General features: G+C 33.1%; 2 protein-coding genes across 2 annotated transcripts; one reads left to right on the top strand and one right to left on the bottom strand.

The window, feature by feature from the left end:
- Positions 1–3,483: 3,483 nt before the first annotated feature.
- Positions 3,484–6,697, bottom strand: LOC110629450 (transcription activator GLK1). Its single transcript, XM_021776422.2, has 6 exons — positions 5,744–6,697; positions 5,270–5,410; positions 4,485–4,817; positions 4,304–4,360; positions 4,046–4,168; positions 3,484–3,931 (listed from the first exon to the last, which is right to left on the bottom strand). Exons 1-6 carry the CDS (start codon positions 6,191–6,193, stop codon positions 3,782–3,784), a joined length of 1,254 nt encoding a protein of 417 aa, XP_021632114.1. The 5' UTR covers positions 6,194–6,697; the 3' UTR covers positions 3,484–3,781.
- A 17,209-nt stretch (positions 6,698–23,906) lies between these two features.
- On the top strand, positions 23,907–24,738 carry LOC122721606 (signaling peptide TAXIMIN 2-like). Its single transcript, XM_043949867.1, has 2 exons — positions 23,907–24,170; positions 24,379–24,738. Exons 1-2 carry the CDS (start codon positions 24,073–24,075, stop codon positions 24,500–24,502), a joined length of 222 nt encoding a protein of 73 aa, XP_043805802.1. The 5' UTR covers positions 23,907–24,072; the 3' UTR covers positions 24,503–24,738.

The raw sequence follows: 24,738 nt of genomic DNA, 5'->3' as shown, positions 1-24,738 counted from the left end.
TAGATTTTATTTGGTGTAGGTAAGTGCATATGAGTAAATCTGAGAAATTTTATATTCTACTCTCTCAATTTTCGATTTCTATTTTCAAAAAAAAACTTTAATTTTCCACTGCTATTTCTAGCCGTTGTGTTTTAAATTGAAAAAATAATTTTAAATTATATATTCGGTTCTTATCATTTATATTTTTTAATTATTTAAAATTTTGAAATAGAAAATATGCAATTAATTTTTGAGATAAATGTAAAATATTTATTTTTAAAATTTTGAAATAGAAATTTTTGAGATAAATATATCTAAATTTATTCTCAATTATAAAACTAAAGATGGGTTATGTATATAAAATAACACTAAAATTACCGATTTTGATATGGTTTTACAATTAATTTGATTTCTATTTAAATCCTTGGACTCTTGGTTCGAACTGATTTAAAATTTGATTCAAACTATTCTTATGGTCTGTTTAGGACCTAAATCGAACCAGACCGGATCTATGATCAGGTTCTGCAGTTTTGATGGTTTGTGCCACGTCACTGTCGAGAGCGTCAACGTTCTCGGGAGCCCCATGCAAAAAAGCAAGTACAGCAATCGTGTGGCTGCTAATCTATTGTTTTGGTATAATCAGTACAAACTTTCACCTCGTGATCCGTTCTCAATTATTTAAATATCTTATAAATCGTGGGCCCTTATGCACCAAATCAACGATCCCTATTTGTAATTATCCACGTGTCGATGCTTTCCGTGGTCCACATGTTCCACACGCTTGTGATTAGATGCCAGAGTCCCTTGGCTCGATTTCAATGGGACCACCAGATTTTAATGGTCCTGGTCCCCTACGTCCCTCTCTACCTTCCAATTTTGTTTCCATTTTCTTGAGGAGTGCAATAACAGTCGATAAATACATATATTTAATGTTAATATTAGGAGTGTTTATTTAAATTTATAAAAATGGTCAAAATAATTTATAAATTATAAAAATTATCTGATTTATTTATTTATAATATTTCATGTATTTATAAGTTTAATTTATAAAATAGAAAAAGTAAGCTGGATGTGATGAATTTCTCATTTTGATATTCAAAATATTATATTACTTTTATTTAATTTTAAAAAATTACGACAAATTATAATAAATAATGTATTTTTTTTAAATAAAAATTAAAAAAGTAAAATCTAAAATATCTCAAATTTACTCAGATATACTTATTACCTGACTAAGTTTTTGAGTGCATAATATATTATATTATTCATATAAAATTGCTAATAAATATAATTATATTTAACGACTTCAATATTATGTATTAAAAAAGTTAATTAATTTTAGAAAGATTTATTATTTAGTGTTTGAGTATTACTATTATTAATAAATCAATTTCTATATTTTCAAAAATCTATTAAAATATTTTTTTTTCTCCGTCAATAAAATAATTTTTCTGTCTATTTCTGCTATTAAAAATATAGTAAAAAACTAAATTACCTCTCTTTTTTTTTTCTTTATCTTCATCTTCATCTTCTTCTTCTTTATCTTCTTTTTTTTCTTTTTCGATTTTGATTATTCTTTTTCTATACACCTCCTCCTCTTTTTCTCCTTCTTCATCTTCATTTTCATTTTCATCTTCTTCTTCTTTTTTGAGGAGGAGAGACTATTTCGTTAACGAATAGAAAAGATAAAAATATTTTAATAGATTTCAAAAAAAGATAAAAAAATTTTAATAAATTTTTAAAAATATAGGGACTGACTTATTAATAATGGCAATACTCAAGAACTAAATAAAGGGTTTTAAGGTAAAATTGAGTTTTAAAAATTTTATCTCTTATTTTTCATTTATTTTTAATAAAAAAAATAATAAAAAAAACTATTTTATTAATAGAAAGAAAAAAATAAACACATTTTAATAAATTTTTAAAAATAAATCGACTAATTTATTAATAATAATAAGAGAATAAATAATAAATCTCCCCATAATTTATGTAAAAAGTCTTTCTAAGTAATAAGTCAGAACCTTTAATTTTAAAAAAATTAAACAATAAATCATCTGGTCTTTAATTATGCATATAAATCCCGTTTGAAGTAATTGTATATCAAAACCCTAATTAAGCGCCTGATCGAAGGCCCAATGGGGCAATTCACAGGAAGATTTGCGATGAATCTTGACATTTGCTCCATTATGCGAGCTGATGTTTGTGGTCTTTTTATTGGTTTGGAGATTGCTTGGGATTTAGGAACAAGAAGGTTATTGTGAAAAGGGATGCAAGGCGATTATTTGCAGTTTGCTTGACAAGGACATCTCTGCCAAAATATAACATGCAACAAGAAACATGATTAAAACTGACAACAAGAAACAAAAAGATTAAGGATAGAGTTATGTATCAAAACGAATTTCCAAGGTTCAAACTGACAACCTGCAGAAGATTGGAGTGCTAATTATTTTATTCTATACGGAAATATACTCGTATACAAATCTCATATTCAGTAGAGTTGTACGGAGAACAAAATGAGAGAGTATGTTATTTTATTTTAAACCTCCAAGATCTAATAATTAGAATATTTTAATTATTTATTTTAAAAATAAAATTATATGTCTAAAGTAATATAATTCTGCATTTATTTATTTATTTATTTATATTACATTGATGCTTTTTTTCCTTTCTTTTATTTTTTCAACTTTTATTTTTAAAATTTCTTACCTTTACTTCAATGTATAATTTAATTTATAACTCCAATTACTAAAAAAAAGTAGCAAATTGTTCATAATTCTATGTTTGATTTAACATGTATTAATTTGGATAATATTTTCTTTTGTTAATTGTCTCTAACACAATAGATGATCTCCTCCATCTTCTTCCTCACAAAATTTATTATTTTTATTTTTATTTTTAATTCAATAAAAGGATAAACTAGCTTCATCCATTTTCCTTTTATTCAATTCATAAAATTGTTATAAAAGAAAATTCACTTTTTTTATATAATAATATATTTTAATAAAAAAATTTATTTTATATCTAATAAAATAATAATTTTAATTATATTTTTATTTATGTTAAAAAATAATTAAACTGTTGCTTTATGTTCAGTCGAAAATATAGCGATTCTCATACTACTATTATTTATGTCTGACTACATTTAAAGTATATAAATTAATAATTTATATTTATAAAATAATATAATTAATTATATAAATGATATGATGTAATATATATGAGGACAGTAATAATTTTTTTATTTAACTATTATTTGATTATATAATTTTGTTTTGTTATCAAATAAAATAATAAAATAAACAATAACATCACAATTATTATATTAAAAACTTTTTAGACAAAAAAAAAAAAAATTGTTAATGCAAGTTATAAGAATCTGGTCCTAGAGATCAAGATAAAAGGAATTACAGAAAAAGAGGATCAAACGATACTATTGAAACAGCCTGAAACTATACATTACATCATGCCAACGTTGATTTCGCCATAAACATCTTTGCTTGCATATGACAAAACAATATATTTACTATTATTATTATTATTCTCAACGAGGCATATGGACTCGTATTCATACGCCGGAACATTGGAAAATAAAAATTATTACTTTATTACAAGCCTTAAGTAAGCTAATTCACAAACCTGTCCTTCATAGAAGAACAAGAAAATTAATTCTCAGTTTTAGCAAAGAGCTAAGGAAAAAGTTAAGGAGAAAAGCTCGAAGATAAGGCGCACGCAAGCGACAAGCGCAGAGGAAATGTCGACAAATTTAGGGTTTTTTTTTTTTCTGAAAACACCAGTTTTGCTTTCAAGTACAAGTGGGTGGTATCTTGGCCACTCCATGCCGTTGCAGCTCCCCTATAACACTGTCAAGAGATGGTGGTATTAATCCAAGCGGAAGTGGCAGCCATGGCTTCGATAAAACATCTCCAATAGCTGCATCTATGCTCTCTTTAGACTGTTCAAACAATAGTAAGGAACATAAAGAGATGCATGAATATAATCGTTTTCTGGGTTGTAAAGTTTGCGCGTTCAATATTTTGTGGGCTAAAAAGAAAGGAGAGAGTCTCACCGGATGCAAGTCCAAGAGAGGATGGGGACCTAATGCTGATTGTCTAGTTGAGACTGCCACGGCAGGATCTACTTTGTACATGGCGTGGTGTGGGATACCAGTGACAGGAGGTGTGGCAAATCTCTGCAGACATATGTGCAAACAATTCGGTTTAGATTAAGAAAAGATTCCGAGATAATAACCGTGCTATATAAGGATTCAAATCTACAGAAAATGCCATTAAAGAATCCAAAAGAGTAGAGAATTTTTATTATTTACCGCTGGAGCCAGTGGCTGTGGAAAGCAAGGCTTGCCTGGAATTAGTCCATTTGGAACCTACACGGACAACACAGAACAATCTTAGTTTAGAAACAGCTACATCTTTTTGTTTCTGTTTTTGTTTTGCTGTCTTTTTCATAGATCAGATGGAGAAGGAGAGCTAATTAATTAAGGGGATTACCGGTTGCTGATTGTGGTGGTGCCAATATGAAGGGTCTGGTGGTGGAGGCCATGTAGGTGGCGGCGGTGATGGCGAGTGAGCTAGATGTTTAGGCCATATGTGCATCAAGGGTTGTTCCATTGGAGGATGAGGATGACCCCATACATGCAATGGTCTAAAGTGGTGGTGGTGCATAGGTGTTATCGGAGGAAACCCCATCGTGGGTGCATGCCAAGTGGCCATATCCCTCTTGCCGCCGCCGACTCCAGCGGCTCCGTAGATTTGCCGCTTATGGCTCCATGTTGCTGCTTCAGCTTCTCGCGCTAGCAAATGCTTCCTATGAGATCGATATTTCTGCATACATTCAACAAAATTTTATTTAGCTTCAAATAAAGTTCGGCTAAAATTCAAATTTTAGAACTCATTACCCAAATGGAATTAGTATAAGCGGTAAAGATTGATCTCTTCTTTATGAAGTAAAATTCAAAGGCAAAGAACCACTATATGATATTATTTATCTTAAATATATCATGAAGAAGTATGAAAATTTGGTTTCATAATACCCTTCATCGTATATATTAAAAAAAGAAGTCAATTTTTTATTGAAGTTCTGCTTTTAAAATCAAATAACTATTTATGTTTGTCTATTTTCTTGGAAATAAAATGCATATTAACAAGAGGAAACTAATCCAGTCCTTAGTGATTTCTTCTGCAAGAGGGAACTGCCTCTCTCATGGAAAATGAAAAATTGCATGGCAAAAAAAAAAAAAACACAGCAATAAAAGAATGTGGTAAGAGATATGTACTTGGAGATGGCTGGCGATATTGTGCCGAGTGAGACAATCAATACCCATAAGCTCTAAAATCCTCGAAGGCACTGCCTTATCCACCCCTAATTGCTCCACTGCTTGTACGAATCTTCTGTGCAGCTCTGGCGTCCAATCCACCTACACACAATTCTCCATCATCACACTAAAAAACAATCACTTGGAAACAAGTAATCGTCATTATCCTCTCTCTGCGTATGCAAAAACCCTCCAATCTTTTTATTTATTTATTCATTTCTATTCACATGCAGCCCTAATCAGAGTCTTCTCTTTCGGACAACTCACAGATTTCCATGATTCTCGTGAACTCTTTGTCCCCATGAAAATTGGTGAAGGATGGTTTTGCATAATATGCTTATCATTAGTCTATAAAGCTACTAATTAATGTCTGTTAGTTGAAACAGTTAACAGTTAAAGACCTAAAACCTAATAATAAACCGGAATTCTTATTACCTTTACTTTTCTCTTGCCTTGATTATTCTTGGCTTGTGTTGATTTTCTTCCCTTATCATTTTCTTTAGAAACTGGATTAACCACTACGGATTCATCTCTCTTGCTCACAATCTCCTCACTTCTTGTACTCAAACTCGAATCCAGTCCCGACCCAGATCCCGAAACCTTGTCTTCTTCATCTTTTCTTGGATTAATCTCCACTTTCTGATCATTTGACACCGATGTGTTCATCTCTGATTCCTCGCCGCTACCACTGACGGAGAAGTCAGCAAGAATATCAGGGTCCATCTCCAAATCAGGCAATACATCTCCATCATGGATGCCCACAAAAAGATCGTTGAAATCGATGCTTTCGAGCAAATCAGGGAAGTCTTCATTGCTAAAACTCTCCATCTGCTCTTGGCTTTCATCTCTGGTGGCGGCGTTTGGCAAGCTTGCCACAGCTAGCATCAATCCGAACAAAACTACTACTGAATAAGAAAAAAAAAAAAAAAAAGGAACTGCACACTATATATATAGATATATCCACTTAGCAGTAAGCGGACATAAACTATATGGTGCAATTACACTATATATATTGCATGTAATTAATATAGTGGAAGCTGAGTGCAACAGAAAGAGTCAGATGATGAAGATTTTTTTTTCTTTTCTTCTGGTGATATTCTTTCCTTCTTTCTTTTGTTTTTCCGGTGAATCGGAAGAAGATGGAGGGGGCCGGGAGGCGACAACAATGAGAGTTAACTGATGTGTTAAAGTGGTTTTGTTTGCAATGTATAATGAGTGTGGGAGTGTGGTGGTGGGATTGAATCTCAACCACAACTTGTGTTGAGATCTCTAAGATTTGTTTGTTTTCCTGTTTTATTTTTGTTTTCTTCGAGCTTTGCTATTCATAATCGTCTAATGTGTTTTTTTTTTTTTTTTAGTTTGTGGATGCAAATTTTTTGTTGATTTTAAATTCTTGAAAGAGCTCGTGAACTCTATTGAATGTTATATATATATATTGAAAAAATATTACATAAGCCACTCATTAATTTATGAATAATAAATACTGAGCAAGTTCTTGATTAAATCTATAGTAAATCCAAAATATAAATAATTGAATTTTATTAAATATTTATATGGATCCATCTTATTATTATATCCTAATTTTTCAATATGATATTATATTGAATGTAAGTGTGGTGGTAAGTGTATTTGAATAAATTTGAGAAGTCAGTTCTGCTTTTCCAATTTTCAATTCTCATTTTAAAAAAAATAATAATAACACTTATCCTATATAAGGAAATCATTATTCTCCTTTCAAAAAAAAAATACTTATCCTATAAAAGAAAATCATTATTGAGCTAATAATTTAGTAATGAACAGAAAAAAAAAAGCTTTTATTTTTACTTATTAGGATATTTTGCATGTTGATTTTATGGTTTATAAAAAATTAAATTTTTGAAGGTGAACTTGAATTATTCCTAATGTTGTTGGAACTGAAATTATAACGTGACTGGATCGGAACTGTTTGGCTATACCTGTAAGAAGAAGAAAATGAAGTGGTTAGCGACTACAGCAGCCACTCTAACGCTCAAATCAATGAACTGAAAGATAAGGTGAGAGTAAGGAATTGCTTAAAATTCATAATATTGATATGAGTAAATAATGTATTTTTATCTCTATAATCGTTTTCGTTTTCCTTTTATATTATAAGAAAGTGAAGATAAATATAATATTTTCTAATAATTTAGCGATAATGTGACCATTCTGTTTGTAAGAGATCTTTATCGGTTAATTAATTGATAATCCTATAATTGCAAATATAAAGGGAATCTACTGATTTATAACTATTTAAAGGTAACTTTTTTATGGAAACTCATCGTAACGTTTGAGAGAACGAGTTTGTCTGATCTGAAATCGATCTATTCTGATACTAAATCTTTTCTCTTAGTTTCAAGTATAATGGTTGTCCAAATCTTGATTAGGAGCGGATTGTTTAAATTTTGGAGCGGATTGTTTAAATTTTTCTTTTTATGAGTGGGATCACTTATCAATTTATCAAATCTTACCACGTAATCCTATTTTGTTCTTATTTTACGATGAGAGCTCATGAGTTACTTTAAGGAATTCTTATATAGCTCAATTCTTTTAAAAATAAAGTGGTTCTAGCATTGTTCTACAAAAAGTTGTATATTCAAATTCTTATAATTTTTATATTATATATCATACTAAAAAAAAGTGAACCATTAAATATAAATAATAAAATTAATAATAAATGTGAGAGAGAACACATATATGGAAAGCTGAATATTTCTATACAAATAGATACATATCATTATTCAGCTAAGAAATTATTATTTTATATAAACCAAATTACCGACCCAATTAATTCGAATTTACGACGAATATATCTATTAAGAGTGTAAATCACTTTCTTTTAAAAGTGCTTCATATTTAGAAAAAATTCAAAATTCATTCGGTTTTTTCGTTTAGGTAAGCTAAGAATTTAGTACCAATATTATTTTTCTTTTACCTTATTAAGGTATTCTTGGATATTCATTTTATGATTGACTAACTTTTTTGAAGAGTGAATCTAAATTATTCCTTTGAAAACAAAGTGGTAATTATCATTGCAACTAACACTAGATGGGAAATATATAATGATTGGCCTTTTATAGATAGCCTAGAGAAGCATATATGGAATATTATTCTACAAAGGTTGCATATTCAAATTCTTATAATTTTTTTTTTCTTTAGGAAAAAAAAATAAAGAAAGAGAAGAAAGAGGGGGAATTGAGAGTAGTGGGAATAGGACAGGAAAAGGATTAGTAAGAGGTAGGTCATGTTTATCTGGTGTACAGTGGAAAAAGAAAGTGATGGAATCATGTGAGTGAAGCAATTAATCAGTCCATATAAATAAATATATTCTGAAAAATTGACAGAAAATGAATTATTGAATTTGAAAAGTCTTTTCATTTATGTGGTTAAAATGGTTTGCAGTTTGTAGTTGTTCTTTGGATTATTAGAAAGACCATAACCCTATTTTTCCTTTTTTTTTTTTTTTTTTTAATCTTTCTCCTTTGGTAAAAATTATATAATTTGAAAAAAAACAAAAAAATGGAGTGGAGGGGGGACAGATCACTTTCAAACTGGTCTGGTCCTGCTTGTCCATTGTTATAATATAGAAGTGACATCACTTTCACCCAAATGACTCCTTTTGATTTGATGCCTTCGAGAAATTAAACCATTTATACGCTTTACTAAATATCATATATTTATTACATTTACTATTCATAGTAATCTTTATTCTCACTTTAAAATTATCTTTTATCATTTCCTATCACACAAACATACAAATTCTATTATAATTTATAGGAAAAATATATAAATAAAATACTCTATAATTTCATTAATTTTTTATTTTAAAATATATATAATTGAATTGATATCAAAATAGTATTTTATGTTATTTTATTATTAATAAATAATAATAATTACAAACAAAAATCATATCACAAAAATATTATTTTTAATATAAATTAAATTATATATTTTAAAATTAAAAATCAATGAAAATACACAATATTTTTTTAAAATATTAAGAAAAATTATTATTCTAATAATATTTGAAAATTATATTGTTTATTAATCATGTAATATTATAATATATCATTTTAATATAAATTAAATCATAGATTTTAGAGTAAAAATAAAGTAAAATTGTAATATATTTTTTTCATTAATTTATAGGTATAACTTATACAAAATAAAATACGTTAACATCATTACATATATATACAGAATTTAAAAGAATTGTGCAAATCTTTCTATCTGATCCAATCGAACAATAAAAAGTCCGTAGGAATATCAGCCATCAGCACTTCTGATTTTATCAATACTCGGAATGGACATGTTAACCATTTCAAGACTCATACCAATAACGAGAATTAAATATAGAGACTATTGGTCTCAGTGACTAGAAACTCCTCGATTGGGTGAACCGAATAGATCTAATGAGATTATGGTAGGAAGCCAACTTCCAAGATGTTGATTACATCCTCATTATATAATGGGATTATAAATGAGCTTGCAGTAAAATAGACTGACGTGACATATACGATGGACATGGTATGAGTTAATCGGCTTATTTATTAACCGACTACTAATCATTAATAAACCGTTTAACATACCTGCCACAAGATATCTCATTCAATTTGAACGTAATTCAGAACGTATCAGGACGATCGAGGTCTAAATACCCCTAAACCAACTATATTTAAGGAACACTTAGCTTCTCTAAAAAACTACTCACTGATACTCTTTCTAAACTTTAATCTACCTGAATCAACATTCAACTCTGTTAATTTTCAATCACCCATCGAAATCTATTAATTTTTTCGTAAAATTAAACTCTTATCCACATGTCCACCACCCATTGAATCCACCGAAACTCGTTCATTAATAGACATTCACATTTTTAAACAATATTTTTAAATAAAAATAATTCTAATTAAAATTATATCATTTAATTTTGATTTAATTTAAGATGAATTTGGATGAATCTTAATTGATTCAATTAAAAGAATTTAATTTTACCCAATAACTTTAATTTTAAATCAAAATTATGATTATATTTAAATATATTTTTAAAAAAAATTAAGATTGGGTAAATGAATAAACATGAAATCAACAATTTTATGCCCAAATTAGTTATACCATAGATTTGAAAAAAGGTCCTATAAATAATTAATCGACCCAAAATTCATTATATATTGTGAAGTGGCAAACCATTTGATGATTAGTAAGATCCTTTTGAGATGGTTGGATTTGATTGGTCCATTATTAGACATGATTTCTTACTTTATTCGTCTTTGATCCCAGTACCATATTTGCTATTGTTTTTGTGGAAGAGGGAAATTAATATGTAAAATATTTTAGATGCTTTGAAAAAAATAACATGTATCATATTTGTAAATTTTATTTTTTAATTAAAATAAAAATTAGATCATTTAAAAAATCACTTATTTTTTAAAAAATAAAAAATATATATATATAAATTATAATTAAATAATGATAAATAATTTATTTTTTCAAAAAATATGTATTTTATAAAAAGTATTTTTCAGTTAAATTTGACAAATGAAAGAGACGTATAGGTCAAAATAAGTTTGATATTAAATATGAATATTTGGTTAGATTAAAATCCAAAAAAGGACAATATGGATAACGGGAAATAGATGAGAGTCACTATCAAAATCATAAAACCAATCAACATTAATTAAATTCATCTTAATTCATAATTAAATTATTTTAAATTTTAATTGAGAATAAATTAAATAATTAATTATAAGAATGCTAAATTATTGAAACAGTTTCTTATAAATTGCCCTTTTTCATAATATTTAAAATGATTTTTTTTTCTGAAATTGTTTTAACTTTTAAACCTTAATAGGAAATAGACACTTACTATTCATTCATTTGGTTTATAAATTAATTTTTCATAATTTTAATTTATAATAAACGAGTAACATGGACTATTAAATAAGTAAAATAATAGCTAAAAATATTTAATATCATATTTTTAAAATAATATTAATTATATATATTTAATGATCCCTTTGGAATTAAAAAGAATTCAACGTACTTTATTTATTTTCTATTAATTTTTTATTTAAAATAAAAAAAATTATTTTTTAATTAATAAAATTTTATTTTATTTTTTTAAAAAAACTACAACCACATTTAATAGATATTCTCAAGTTGTATCGTCTGTTTCATTGTTTCATTCTCATTCAATTTTCAAGAATGTCACAATCCTGTATTTGCACTCCTCAACAAAACTAAGTGTTTAAATTTTATGCTGCCATTTAATTTACCATGATAATTTTTAAATATCATAAAAAATATTTTTATAAAAATTATGAAGTATTAATCTAATACAAATTAAATTATACATTTTAAAATAAAAATGAGTGCCATAAGTTTCACTTGATAATAAGTATATCTGAGTAAATCTGAGAGATTTCAAATTTTACTCTTTCTATTTCTAATTTCAATTTAAATAAAAAATAAAAATGAGTTTAACTATATAATATTTTTTATATTTTTCCTATTTAATAAAATATATATAGTGAAAGGGACAAAGAGATGTCGTTATTACATAATGGTCCTTAATAATGATAGATGGGGACATATACATGTTACACAACTGGGTCCTAATTAAAAAAGCTGCAATAATTGTTGTTGGTGTTGGTGATTATGTTGTAATTAAGAAATCTAAGTACCATTATCCAAATCCAAAAAGGTCCCCCCACCATCTTTCTCTTTTTAGACTGTAATAATATCAACTTCATTATAAACTATGTATGTGCCTGCATGTGTTTCTGTTTCAATTCTTAACTTATAAGTTTATGCTTTGGATCAGTCACTACCCATTTCTTGGAAACTTACCGTGTTAATTTCTGTTTTAAATATATTATTTATTTATTTATTAAATTATAATTTTTAAGAAAATTAAAATTATCATCTTAAGAAAATGGATCGGTGTAGCTATTTCAGTAAAAAAAAAAAAAAAGTGTTCAAATTTTATAGAAGCAACATTATTTCTATTTTGCACTACAAGCTAATGCAGCATTGCCAGCTGAAAGTTGGAGGTTTTTTATTAAAAAAATATATCTCTTTTTTTTCTTCTTTATCTTCTCTTAATTTTCAGTCTCTTTCTCTAGTGCGTTCTCCTTTGCATATCTTTTCATTATTTTCCCTTTGTTTCTATATTTTTGTTGGCCGCTTACGATTCACATAATAATCAAATATTAAAGACGTGAAATTAATTAGTATGATTTGACCTAAATCAAAACAAAATAATTAAAAATTAAACTTTTAAAATTATAAAAATTAAATATAATTAAATTAATAAAAAAATCGAATTAAATTAAATATACTGTGATATATAATTAAAATACCATGAATAGCTTCAGGCAAGGCGAGAAAGGCACAACCGATGCGCCACAGCTTTAAGAGTCCTTCAATATCCGTCACACTACATGGGTCTCTGACAGAAAATTAGCTCCACATGCTGAAGCCACTCTTTTTCTCCGTTAGTGGAATTGATAATTAATTTAAGGGTAATTTATAAAATAATTCTTAATATATATATATATATTATATAATTATAAGTTAATATTTGCATTTTTATTAAAAAAGAATTTAAGAAATTTGTTTCCCATTTACATAATAATAAAATAATTCGAAACATGTAAAATAATTTATTGTCTAACGAAGTAAAACAATAAATTTTGTGAAGAAAGAGAGGAGATATGAAATATGATATTTTAAGAAGGAAATGTGAAGAAGAGCTTTTTGTCTTTATATAATGGGTGTTTGTGGTGAGGAGTATTTTGTTTGTATATGTGATACTTTACGTGTCCGTAGAGTATACACACGTAAATACGTATGTATTAATCATTACCATATATAGGTGTATTGACCCGTGTGAACCTGATTTATTAATTTATTTTTATTATATTACAATTTTTTTAATTACACAAAATAAAACAAAATAATATTTTGAACCGATAAATAATTTATTTATTTAATTAGATAACTCAGGATGTATTGCAGGCTCTTATGATCTGTAAAGATCTCACATTTTACCCCATAGAGGTAATGCCTCCACATCTTGAGTGCAAAGATTACTGCTGCCATCTCAAGGTCATGTGTGGGGTAATTCAATTCATGCTTCTTTAGCTGCCTCGAAGCATAAGCAATCACCCTCTCATTTTGCATCAGTACACAACCCAATCCCACACGGGACGCATCACAAAAGACTGTAAAGTCCTCATCACTAGATGGCAGAGCTAAAACTGGTGCTGCAGTCAACCTCTTCTTAAGCTCTTCAAAACTCTCTTCGCATTGGTCGGTCCACACAAACTTCTGATTCTTCCTGGTTAGTCTGGTCAGAGGAGTTGCTATTTTCGAGAAGTCCTGAACGAACCTCCTGTAGTAACCTGCCAAACCCAAGAAACTCCTGATCTCTGTCACTGAAGTGGGTCTAGGCCAGTTAGCCACAGTTTCTGTCTTCTTGGGGTCCACCTCTATCCCATTCTCTGACACTACATGCCCCAAGAACGAAATGCTCCTCAGCCAGAACTCACACTTGGAGAACTTGGCATACAAGCCATGTTCCCTCAAGGTCTGTAGAACCAACCTCAGATGATGGGCATGCTCCTCTGCATTCCTGGAATACACTAGGATATCATCTATGAAGACAATAACGAAGTGATCCAGGTACTGGCTAAACACTCTATTCATGAGATCCATGAATGCTGCAGGGGTGTTGGTTAACCCGAACGGCATCACAAGGAACTCAAAATGCCCATATCTGGTCCTGAAAGCCGTCTTTGGCACATCTTCATCTCTGATCCTCAGCTGGTGGTACCCAGATCTCAAATCTATTTTGGAGAAACAACCCGCTCCTGCTAGCTAGTCGAATAGATCGTCGATCCTTGGCAAAGGGTACTTGTTCTTGGTAGTAACTTTGTTCAACTGTCTGTAGTCGATACAAAGTCTAAGGGATCCATCCTTCTTTCTCACGAACAAAACTGGAGCACCCCAGGGTGAGGTACTCGGTCGGATGAAGCCCTTGTCTACCAGCTCCTGCAACTGCTCCTTCAACTCTTTCAATTCTGCTGGCGCCATCCTGTAGGGAGGGATAGAGATCGGTCGGGTTCCAGGCATTAGTTCTATCTCGAACTCTATCTCCCTAGCAGGTGGTAAACCTGGCAGCTCGTCTGGGAACACATCTAAGAACTCTCTAACCACTGGCACCGAGGCGGGCTCTCTAATCTGACTGCTAAGCTCTCTCACATGAGCCAAATACCCCTGACATCCCCTCCTAAGCAACCTACGAGCCTGAAGAGCTGATATCAGACCTCTAGGTGTACCCCTCCTGTCTCCTCTGAAGACAACCTCAGACCCATCCTGACCTCTGAACCTGACTACCTTGTTCCTGCAGTCCAAGGTAGCACCATGGGTAGATAACCAGTCCATCCCTAGAATGACGTCAAAATCTGTCAAATCTAGAACCACTAGGTCGGCGGACAAGCATCTTCCCTCAACAAACACAGAACTACACTGGCAGACTGACTCTGCCACAGATGGATCACACTTGGGTCCACTGACCCAGAGAGGACACTCTAACCCAGAAGTCATCAGACCTAACCTCCCCACGGCTCTCGGAGCAATAAAAGAATGAGATGCACCAGGGTCCATCAAGGCATACACATCTGAACAACCAATGATTAAGTTACCTGCCACCACGGTGTTAGATGCATCTGCCTCCTGCTGTGTCATTGTGAAGATCCGTGCTGGAGCTGATGGACCTTCACCTCTGAAACCCGCTGAAGAAGAGGCTGCTCCTCTCCCTCTGCCTCTGCCACTGGCCTGAGTCATGGCTGGAGCTGCTAGCTGCGCTACACTGCCTGAGGCTGTCTGCTGGGACTGAGCCATCGGAACTGCTCTTGGACATTCTCGAGCCATATGCCCCTCCTGACCACATCTGAAACAGGCGTTCGTCCCAAACCGACATACTCCCCTGTGTGGCTTACCACACTTCGCACAAACTGCATTGTCCGCACCAGAGCTTGAGCCACTCCCAAATCCCAGACTGGACTTGACTTTATTCTAGAACTTATTCTTCTTACCCTTGGGCTTACCCCATCTCTTACTGCCTGAAGCTGCTGCACTCAGGGTAGAAGGATCTAATCTTCCCCCACCCGGAGTTTTAGAACCAGAAGGCTGTGCCACTGTCTGCTTAACTGTCCCCTGAATGATGGCACTGGCCTCTATTTTCCTAGCCATATCTACTATGGCATGGAAGCTCTCCCGGTCCACGGACTGAATCAAGGAGGAATACCTGGAATGAAGCTTCATGACATACCTCCTTGACTTCTTCGAATCTGTGTCCAGACTCTGCCCAGCAAAAGGCAACAGCTCCAAGAATCTGTCGGTGTACTCCTCTACACTCATATCCTCTGTCTGCCTCAACTGTTCAAACTCTATCATTTTCAGCTCCCTTGAACTATCGGGAAAAGCCCAACCTGCAAACTCGTTTGCAAACTCTTCCCAGGACATGCTGTCCACTCTCGGGTTCACATAATTCTTGAACCACTCTCGTGCCTTCTTGCACTTAAGCGTGAACCCAGCCATCTGAATGGCTCTACTGTCATTAGCCCCTAACTCCTCTGTAATAGTCCTGACCCTCTCAAGATACACAAACGGGTCATCACCTGACTCAAACTGGGGAGCACCCAGCTTCATGTATTCAGTCATCTTGACCTTGCTCCCACTGGCTGAGCTAGGTCTAGAAGGTTGAGCAACTGGGGCTACTGGTTCTGTAGGTGGTGGAGGTGGTGCAACATTTTCTGAGGTAGGGTTTTCTGGATTTGGATAGTAAGGTGGGGGTGGATACATTGGGTACTGTGAGTATGGTGGGTAGTATGGTGGGTATGGCATCTGTGTGGGATAAGGAGTGAAGCTAGGGTAATCCGAGGTACCTCCCATCGAATACCCGGGATGTTGTAAGAAGTGTGGGTAGTGGGGTGGCTGAACAAACCCCGAGGCCTGAGTGCCTCCTTGGGATTCTCCCATACCTTCTTCCGACATACTAACTCCCAAACTGCCATCCCTCCGCTGCTCTACGTCCATCTCATCCCCCACGTCCTCTGACGCTCCTCCCTGAACTGTTCCTCTGACTGATCTGCTTCTACCCAGATCCAAAGACCTTCTGGGGTCTCTCACTGCTCTGTCTCTGCTAGATCTACTAGACATTGCCCTCGGCAATGCTGGAGGACGGGCGCTCATGCCCTCATCCTCAGGTGGTACTCCAGTCAATCTTGCTGATCGACGAGTTCCCCTCATCCTGTTTTCTGAAAAACAGCACACATAGCACAAACATTAGCATCATATGGTTCATGTGGGCACACATGAACCCGCATCACACATCACATATCATAGCATATCATCATGGCATATCACATCATTAATCAAGACAGGACTCCACATCCTATCCTAGTGGACATGATCTTTCCTATTGTGCTTGACCTTCTATAACATCTATGAGCCCGACACTCTAGGTCCGACCATATGAACCTAGGGCTCTGATACCATTCTGTAACGACCCGAAAATCGGACCGCTACCGGCGCTAGGATCCGGGTCGACTTAAGGCCGCCGGGACCCGTAGCAAGCCTAACATGCATCCTGTGAACCTGCTTAATCGCATACATGATCAACAACATACATAAAAATTAAAACTTTTCTTTCCATATACATCAACCAAACTCAACCTGTGCATATACATACTTAACATAATCATAACATTGATCCCTCAGTGGAATCTCATCAGTGCCCCCAATGGGTGACACAACATATGCTGAGCTGGTTTACATAAAAGACATAAAATAACCAAGATCATGTATTAAAGGGATTACAACATCTATGGTCAAGCACACCTCTGATCATCCATAAACATCATTATACAACTATACTGTCCTTAAGACATTACATTACAATTTGATCATGTCCATTGCTAGCTATTACATAAACATGAATTCTTTACTCTATCCGGACTCCTGCTCTATACTGTACCTGCAAGCCTGGGGGTAAAGGGAGAGGGGTGAGCTAAAAGCCCAGTGAGTAGGACTATGAAACATATTAACACTATGCTCCAATGAAATGCATCATAACACAGACAATTCACATAAGGGTTGGGTGAACTTGTCACCAATTAGTCCAAGTTAACATAGTGCCAGGCCGTAGCATGGGGTCCTGGTCTTCCTGTCATAACATACATTACTTACCATTTCCCCAGGGCCTCCTCTGGGCTCCTGGTCTTCGAGTCTCATAACCGTGCCAGGCCGTAGAATGGGGTCCTGGTCTTTCCTTACATAGTGCCAGGCCGTAGCATGGGGTCCTGGTCTTCCTGTCATGGACTAATTGGGTCATCCAATATTCACCCACATCAACAACAATCGATGCAATGCGGCACATTCGTGGAAACTAATGCAATCATCCTATTGCATAATCGTGATGCATGAAACATGATAAAACATTTAATTTAAAAGATTAAGTTTAGTTCCACTCACCTCTGGCTGACTCTGACAACACCGAAGCAGCTGAACTCACTGCTGGGGTCCTCGGTTCCTCGGGTCCGAACCTACACAGGTGGACTCAAATGAGGGACCAAACATACCTGAACATAACTATAAACTATTCCCCAAAAACCCCCTAAAACATCCTGAAACAACCATACAAAAACATGCAAGGAAGGCCTGGACAGGGCACTTTCGGGGCAGGTTTGGCGGCCGAAAGTCCCTCCAGAGCCGAAAGTCAGGCAGGTTCGGCGGCACCTTCGGCGGCCGAAACTCCCAGACAGAGACGAAACTCATGCATGTTTGGCGGCACCTTCGGCGGCCGAAACTGCCAGACAGAGACGAAAGTCTCCTTTCGGGGGCAGCTTCGGCAGCCGAAAGGCTGCCTCCCCAGCCATGTTCGGCGGCCGAAAGTTCCTTCGGCTGCCGAACCTGGTTTCTGCCAAAGGGCAGAAACTTGGCTCCCAATGCACATTTCGCCTCCAAACTTATCAAACATGCATCAAACCTATTCTACAACACACAAACACAAGCATACATGTTCCTAGGGGCCTCAAACCAACATAAACCCCATCTACAACACATCAAGCAACTCACATTGTACATGAACATACACTTATACCCATAAACATAACCATAACCTAAACATGCATTCTAACCCATAGATCTTGCATAAAACTTATTCAAAACATAAAACGAGCTTAAGATCGGCTCTTACCTCTTGAAGATCGAGAGAGACGACCCAAAAACTCGGAGTTGGGAGAGATTTGGTTCTTGAACCTCCAAGCTCCAAAACTTTGCTCAAAAGCTTAAATCTTCAAAACCAAGTTAAAACAAGTGAAAATCTTGAAAGATTTAGAGGAAGAACATCAAAAATGGGTGAGGGGGCAGCGGAGACTCACCTTGGCCGAAAATGGGGAAAAGCTCGCCCGTTTTCGGCTAAGGGACCCTTTTATAGTGGCTGGCCAGACCACGTTCGGGGGCCGAATGTGCCTCCGCATGCATGCCATGTTCGGCGGCCGAACTTGAGGTTCGGCGGCCGAACCTGAGTTTTCCTCTAATGCTATTTTCATGCAAAAACTCATTTTCTTTCATGCTTAAAACATAAAACACATTAAAACATTTCATAAAAACATGGTTTTACCCTACTAGAGGCTTCCGACATCCGGGATTCCACCGGACGGTAGGAATTCCGATACCGGAGTCTAGCCGGGTATTACACTTCCTATATGCTCTTGTCGAGTCTTCTGTTAATTCTGTAAATGGTCATTCTTTTATTTTTAATGATATTCTTTACTCTCTTGCGGTTACTAATAATCTGTTATCTATTTCTACTTTTGCTTTACAAAATAATGTTTCTGTTGAATTCTTTTCTGACACTTATTTTGTGAAGGATATCCCCACGAGGCAGGTGCTCTACCAAGGCGCAAGTAAGGATGGATTGTATCTATTTCCTATGAAGTCAGTTCGGTCCTTTTCACATAAAGTATTCCTAGCGACAGTTTCTTTATAACATGAACGTTTGGGACATGCCAATTTTAATATTGTTAATCATGTTCTTCAAACTAATAAACTTTCATTTAATTAGAATAAACTGTTTCATGTTTGTCATGCTTGTAATGTGAGCAAATCACATAAATTGTCCTTTTCTGAATCAAACTTTCAATGCAAGCAACCCTTCGAGTTAATTTGTTATGATGTTTGGGGACCTTCTCTTGTTGTTTCTATTGATGGCTATCGATATTATGTGTTGTTTTATTACCATTTTAGCAAATATAGTTGGCTATATTTTCTGAAAAATAAGTTTGACGTCTTTTCTACATTTATTCAATTTCGGGGATTAGTACAAAAATATTTTGGCTTACTAATTAAGAGCTTTCAATCAGATTGGAGGGTAAATTTTAGTCTCTCACTAAATATCTCTATGAAAATAGCATAACTCAATATGTATCTTGCCCTCATACACCAGAGCAAAATGGTTGTGCTGAATAGAAATATAGGCACATTGTTGAGTTAAGTTGTGCTCTAATGCATCATGCTTCAGTACCGTACTCCTGTTGGACATATGCATTTGATCGGCTGTCTGCACCATAAAGCGGTTACCATCAACAAAACTTCAAAATCAAGCTCCTTATGAAATTTTGTTTCATGTCAAACCAAATTATGATGAATTGAGGGTCTTTGGCTTATTATGCTATCCATGGTTAAAGCCATATTCACCTCACAAATTCGCACCAAAATCATTTTAAGACATAGTAAAGTCCATAAAGGGTATACATGTCTTGATATTTCTTCCGGTCGAATCTTTATCTCACGTCATATTTTATTCTTTGAGCAGGTGTTCCCTTTTCAGAAACTTGATGATAGTGGCACGAGATCAATTAAACAAGTTCAGTGTAAATCAGTCCCCTTAACATCAGTACTGATTTATCAACAAACTTCCCAACTTGGAATTCTTGGTGCTCAGCCAAAACGCACCGTCCAACCTACTATCCCAGCTGAAATCCCTCAGCCAAGTCCAATACCAAGCCTAGAAACCCCTGCCTCAAAATACACAGCATCACTCCCCTCAATCTCCACCATTTTCATTAAACCAAAACAGAACCTCAATCCCCACCGTTTCGTTACACCATGACCCCACCCAATCACTTCCTTCTCCTTCAATTCGAACGCCCTCCTTGAATCTTATTCCAGACGACTCGCAAACCAGTGACCAAAACGACCATCAAATTGATTATGTTTCTTCTTCTACTTCCTTACCGATTACCACTGATTTTAGTCTACCACTGAATCAGCCTTCACCACCAAATGACTCTCAACCAGCCAAGCTCCATTCCATGATAACACGGTAACAAACTGAGACTTTAAAACCTCAGGTTCCCTAGTCACCTTAAGGTCATATTGCTACAGGAATTTCTTTTTTCATTCCAACTTGCTATACTCACGCAATTAAGAGCTGGCGAGAGGCAATGATTTAAGAGTTAAATACTCTACTTTAGACCAGAACTTGGGAATTAGTATCTAGCAGTAATGCATAGAATATTGTTGTGTGAAAGTGGGTATTTCGAATAAAGCAGAAAGTGGATGGTAGCATTGATCGCTACAAAGCAAGGCTTGTAGCTAATGGTTTTCATCAAAAACTTGGGATTGATTACTTTGAGATTTTCTCTCCTGTAATAAGGCCTACTACTTTTTGAATAATCTTGTCACTAGCTATTTCTAATGGGTGGTTGGTTAAACAGTTTGATGTGTCTAACGTGTTTCTGCATGGTGATTTAAAAGATGCAGCTTTTATGGAATGACCCCTTGGTGTTCAAGATAAAACCAAGCCTGATTATGTTTGTCACTTGCGAAGATCAGTGTATGGACTTCATCAAGCACCAAGACAATGGTATAAAAGGCTCTTTTCTGCTTTAATTGCTCATGTTTTTCGTGCTTCCCTTGCTGATCCATCATTGTTTCAGTTTAAAAAGAATATTGTCATTATTTTTTCTCGTATATGTTGACGACATCCTTCTAAGAGGAACAGATACCAATGTTTTGTGTTAACTTATTCAATCTCTTCAAACCGAATTCATGCTAAAGGATTTAGGGAGATTAGAATATTTTATTGGTATGAAAGCCACCTGGATGAATGAAGGATTATTGTTAACTCAACAAAAATATATTTGGGATCTGCTACATAAAGCAAACATTGCTGATTGCAAAGGTATTTCAACACCAGCTAATTCGAAAGACAAATAGACAACTGAGCAAGGTATCTTGTTTTCTAATCCCACTTTATATCGGAGTATAGTTGGTGATTTGCAGTAGTTAAGTCTTACAAGACCTGAGATATATTTTTTGGTTCATAAAGTTTCTCAATTCCTTCATGCTCCAACTGAAGCCCATTGGAGTATTGTCAAGCGTATTTTAAGATACTTAAAGGATACCGTTTTGATCATGAAATCCTTAAGTACAGAGTTGAATGTATATACTGATGCCGACTGGGTAAGTAATCTTGATGATAGAAAATTAACAATAGGTTTCGCAATCTTTATGGCCGAAATCTTATTTCGTGGAATTCTAAGAAACAACAAATAGTGGTTAGGTCTTCAACTGAAGCAGAATATCAGGCAATTGGACTTGCAACCATAGAATTAACCTGGATTCAAGTATTATTGCATGACATTGAATATTTTTTCACACAAACTCCCAACTTATGGTGTGATAATGTCGGTACAACATATTTATATGTCAATCCATTGTTTGTGACAAGGTACAAAAGAAAAACCTTCAAGTCAAATTTATTTGTTCCAAGGATCAGCTAGCCAACAATTTAACAAAGCCGCTGCCCAAAGCACGCCATTGAGTGCTTATGTTTAATTTGACAATTCGACAAAATTCGAATTGAGGGGCTTGATAAGGGTATAGAATATACGATTTAAATATTTTATATATTTTTTATAATAACTTGTGTTTATGTCTTGTAACTACTCACCCTAAATAGACTTGCATACTCCTGATTAAAGATACCTAATTACTAAGAGTCATTAAAGATACCTAATTACTAGCGGTCATGAAATACAATATTGTATTACAGGTGAAAAAAAAATTAAGATTCGTTCCGAAAAAATTGTTTTGCTTTTACCACTTATATATGTGTTGAAATTGTTAAATTATATTACATATTTTATATATAAAAAAAAATCTATGCAAAAACATTTTTGTAAGTAATGGGGATTATGAATATTAATTATGTTTTATTTTTGTATATATTGTATCAAAACATGTACTTATTAACACATTGAACATAAAAAAACCAAAACTAAAATCTACATGTATATTCACAAAATTAAATTTAACAATTACAATAAACAAATGTAAGTTTAAAATTAAAACAAAAAAAATCTACCTATTTTAAATAAATCATTTATAAATTATACAATTATACATGAATTATATTTGTCTTAACTTTTTTTTTTAAGTTAAAAAAGAACTAGATTCTAATTCTAAATATTAGAATTAATAAAAATAAATAATTAAATTAAAATTTCTCAAATTTCTTGATTTCAGGTGAAAAAACATAGCTAATAAGAATAATATTATTGGTAATCGAATTAAATTTAAATTAAAATAAAATTTTAATTAATAATAACGAACAAAGGCTTGATATTTCATGGTTTTGGGCTATGGCCCATTAGAAGGGCAAAGCCACCTACATAAAAAAAAATTGGCCCAGAACTCAGTTTAATTTCTCCCGCCTTTGAACAATTTTTTTTTTTTTTTTAAAAATTTGTATTTAGTTTTTTTTTAATTAGGGATATTAATAAATCGAGTAATATCGAGTTTTAATTAAAAAAATTTTTATTTCAAATTAAATATTAATAAATTTAACTTCAGTTTATCTAATATATAAATCAAATTAAATTAATTTTTTATTTAACCGATATTTAAATAATTTATGTGCAATTCCACCATTTTTAAGATAATAAATTTAAAATTAAATAATTTGGACTTTGAACAATTCCTCTTCTGCCTTGATTTGACTGAGCAAAGGCTCTTTCCACCGTTGCCTTGTAAAATATCCATTTTTGTTGATTTTATTATAAATGATAATTGAATTTTCTGGAAAAATATATTTTAATAAATTTTATATTAATTTCTCTTTCTTTCTTTTTTAGAAATTCATATTTTCTTTTTATTTTAATTAAAAGATTAACTTTAGAACTGCTGCAGTTAATAATAATAAATATTATTTCTTTTATCAATTAAAATTTAACTTCATTAAAAATGTTTTATTTTAAAATTATTTATTTTAAATATATGAAACTAATATTGAAAATGCAATTCTAAAATTATTTAAAAATTTTAATTTTGATTAGAAAAAAATAACACGACTTTGTGGCCCATTTTTCACGAGTCATCACCGTAGGGAAGCAAATGCGAACTTTCCAAAATCCTAAAATGCCCAAAACACCCACCAACTTTTACTAGAAAATCCCAATTTTGGAGGCTACTTTGGTCAATACACAAAAAACGCTGTCCTTGCAGATGCAGTTGTACACCGCGTCCGGGTCGCAGTAGAATATGAAATCTGCAGCATACCGTAGCTTCCAACTCCATATATAATTTTATTTCTTTCTTTCATCTTCTTCCAAGAATCAAATCTTTGAAACAGCGAAGAATACAAAGAGAAAGATCAGAAAAAGTTTAAAGAAATGGGAGATTGCAGGCCATTAGGGTTCTTGCTGGGACTGCCATTTGCTTTGGTTGCTCTGCTTTTGTCTCTCGTTGGTGCTGCTGTCTGGATCATCGGGTAGGTTCTCTGCATTCTCTTCCAACTCTGTTTCCTTTTTGCCTACTTATTTTGATTCTTTAGAAGTAAAACCCAGATCATAATTTTGCAAATTTTTCTTGATTTTCCCCATAAATATTTGTTTTACAAGTGGGTTTTTTTATTTTATTTTATTTTTTGGTTTGATGGTTGGAGAGTGATCTCTGTTGTTTTTTCTGCAATGGGGCAGGAGTGTACTGAGTTGCTTGTGTCCATGTTGTGTATGCTGTGCTGGTCTGGCGAATTTGGCAATGGACCTTATAAAGCTTCCTTTCAAAATACTCAAATGGTTCACTCATCAGATCCCTTGTTGATTTCTTCTTTTCATTCTGCTTGTTTTCTTTTGTTTTCCTTTTTTTTTTTTTTTTTTTCTCAAGGGTTTATAGATTTATTTTAACTCTGTAATTTTGTAATTTCTTTTATTTCTCAGTGTTTTATTTTTCCATATTTATTATATTGATTTTTGGATTGTAAAATGTTGGATTTTGACCATTATTTGTATTGGATTCTTTTCTCCTGTATTATTATTGAATAATTCAAATACATGTTT

The sequence above is a fragment of the Manihot esculenta genome, chromosome 13 (assembly GCF_001659605.2).
Source record: "Manihot esculenta cultivar AM560-2 chromosome 13, M.esculenta_v8, whole genome shotgun sequence".
Lineage (NCBI taxonomy): Eukaryota > Viridiplantae > Streptophyta > Magnoliopsida > Malpighiales > Euphorbiaceae > Manihot > Manihot esculenta.
The sequence above is the reverse complement of the archived record's forward strand: the minus strand, read 5'-3'. Positions and strand labels throughout refer to the sequence as shown.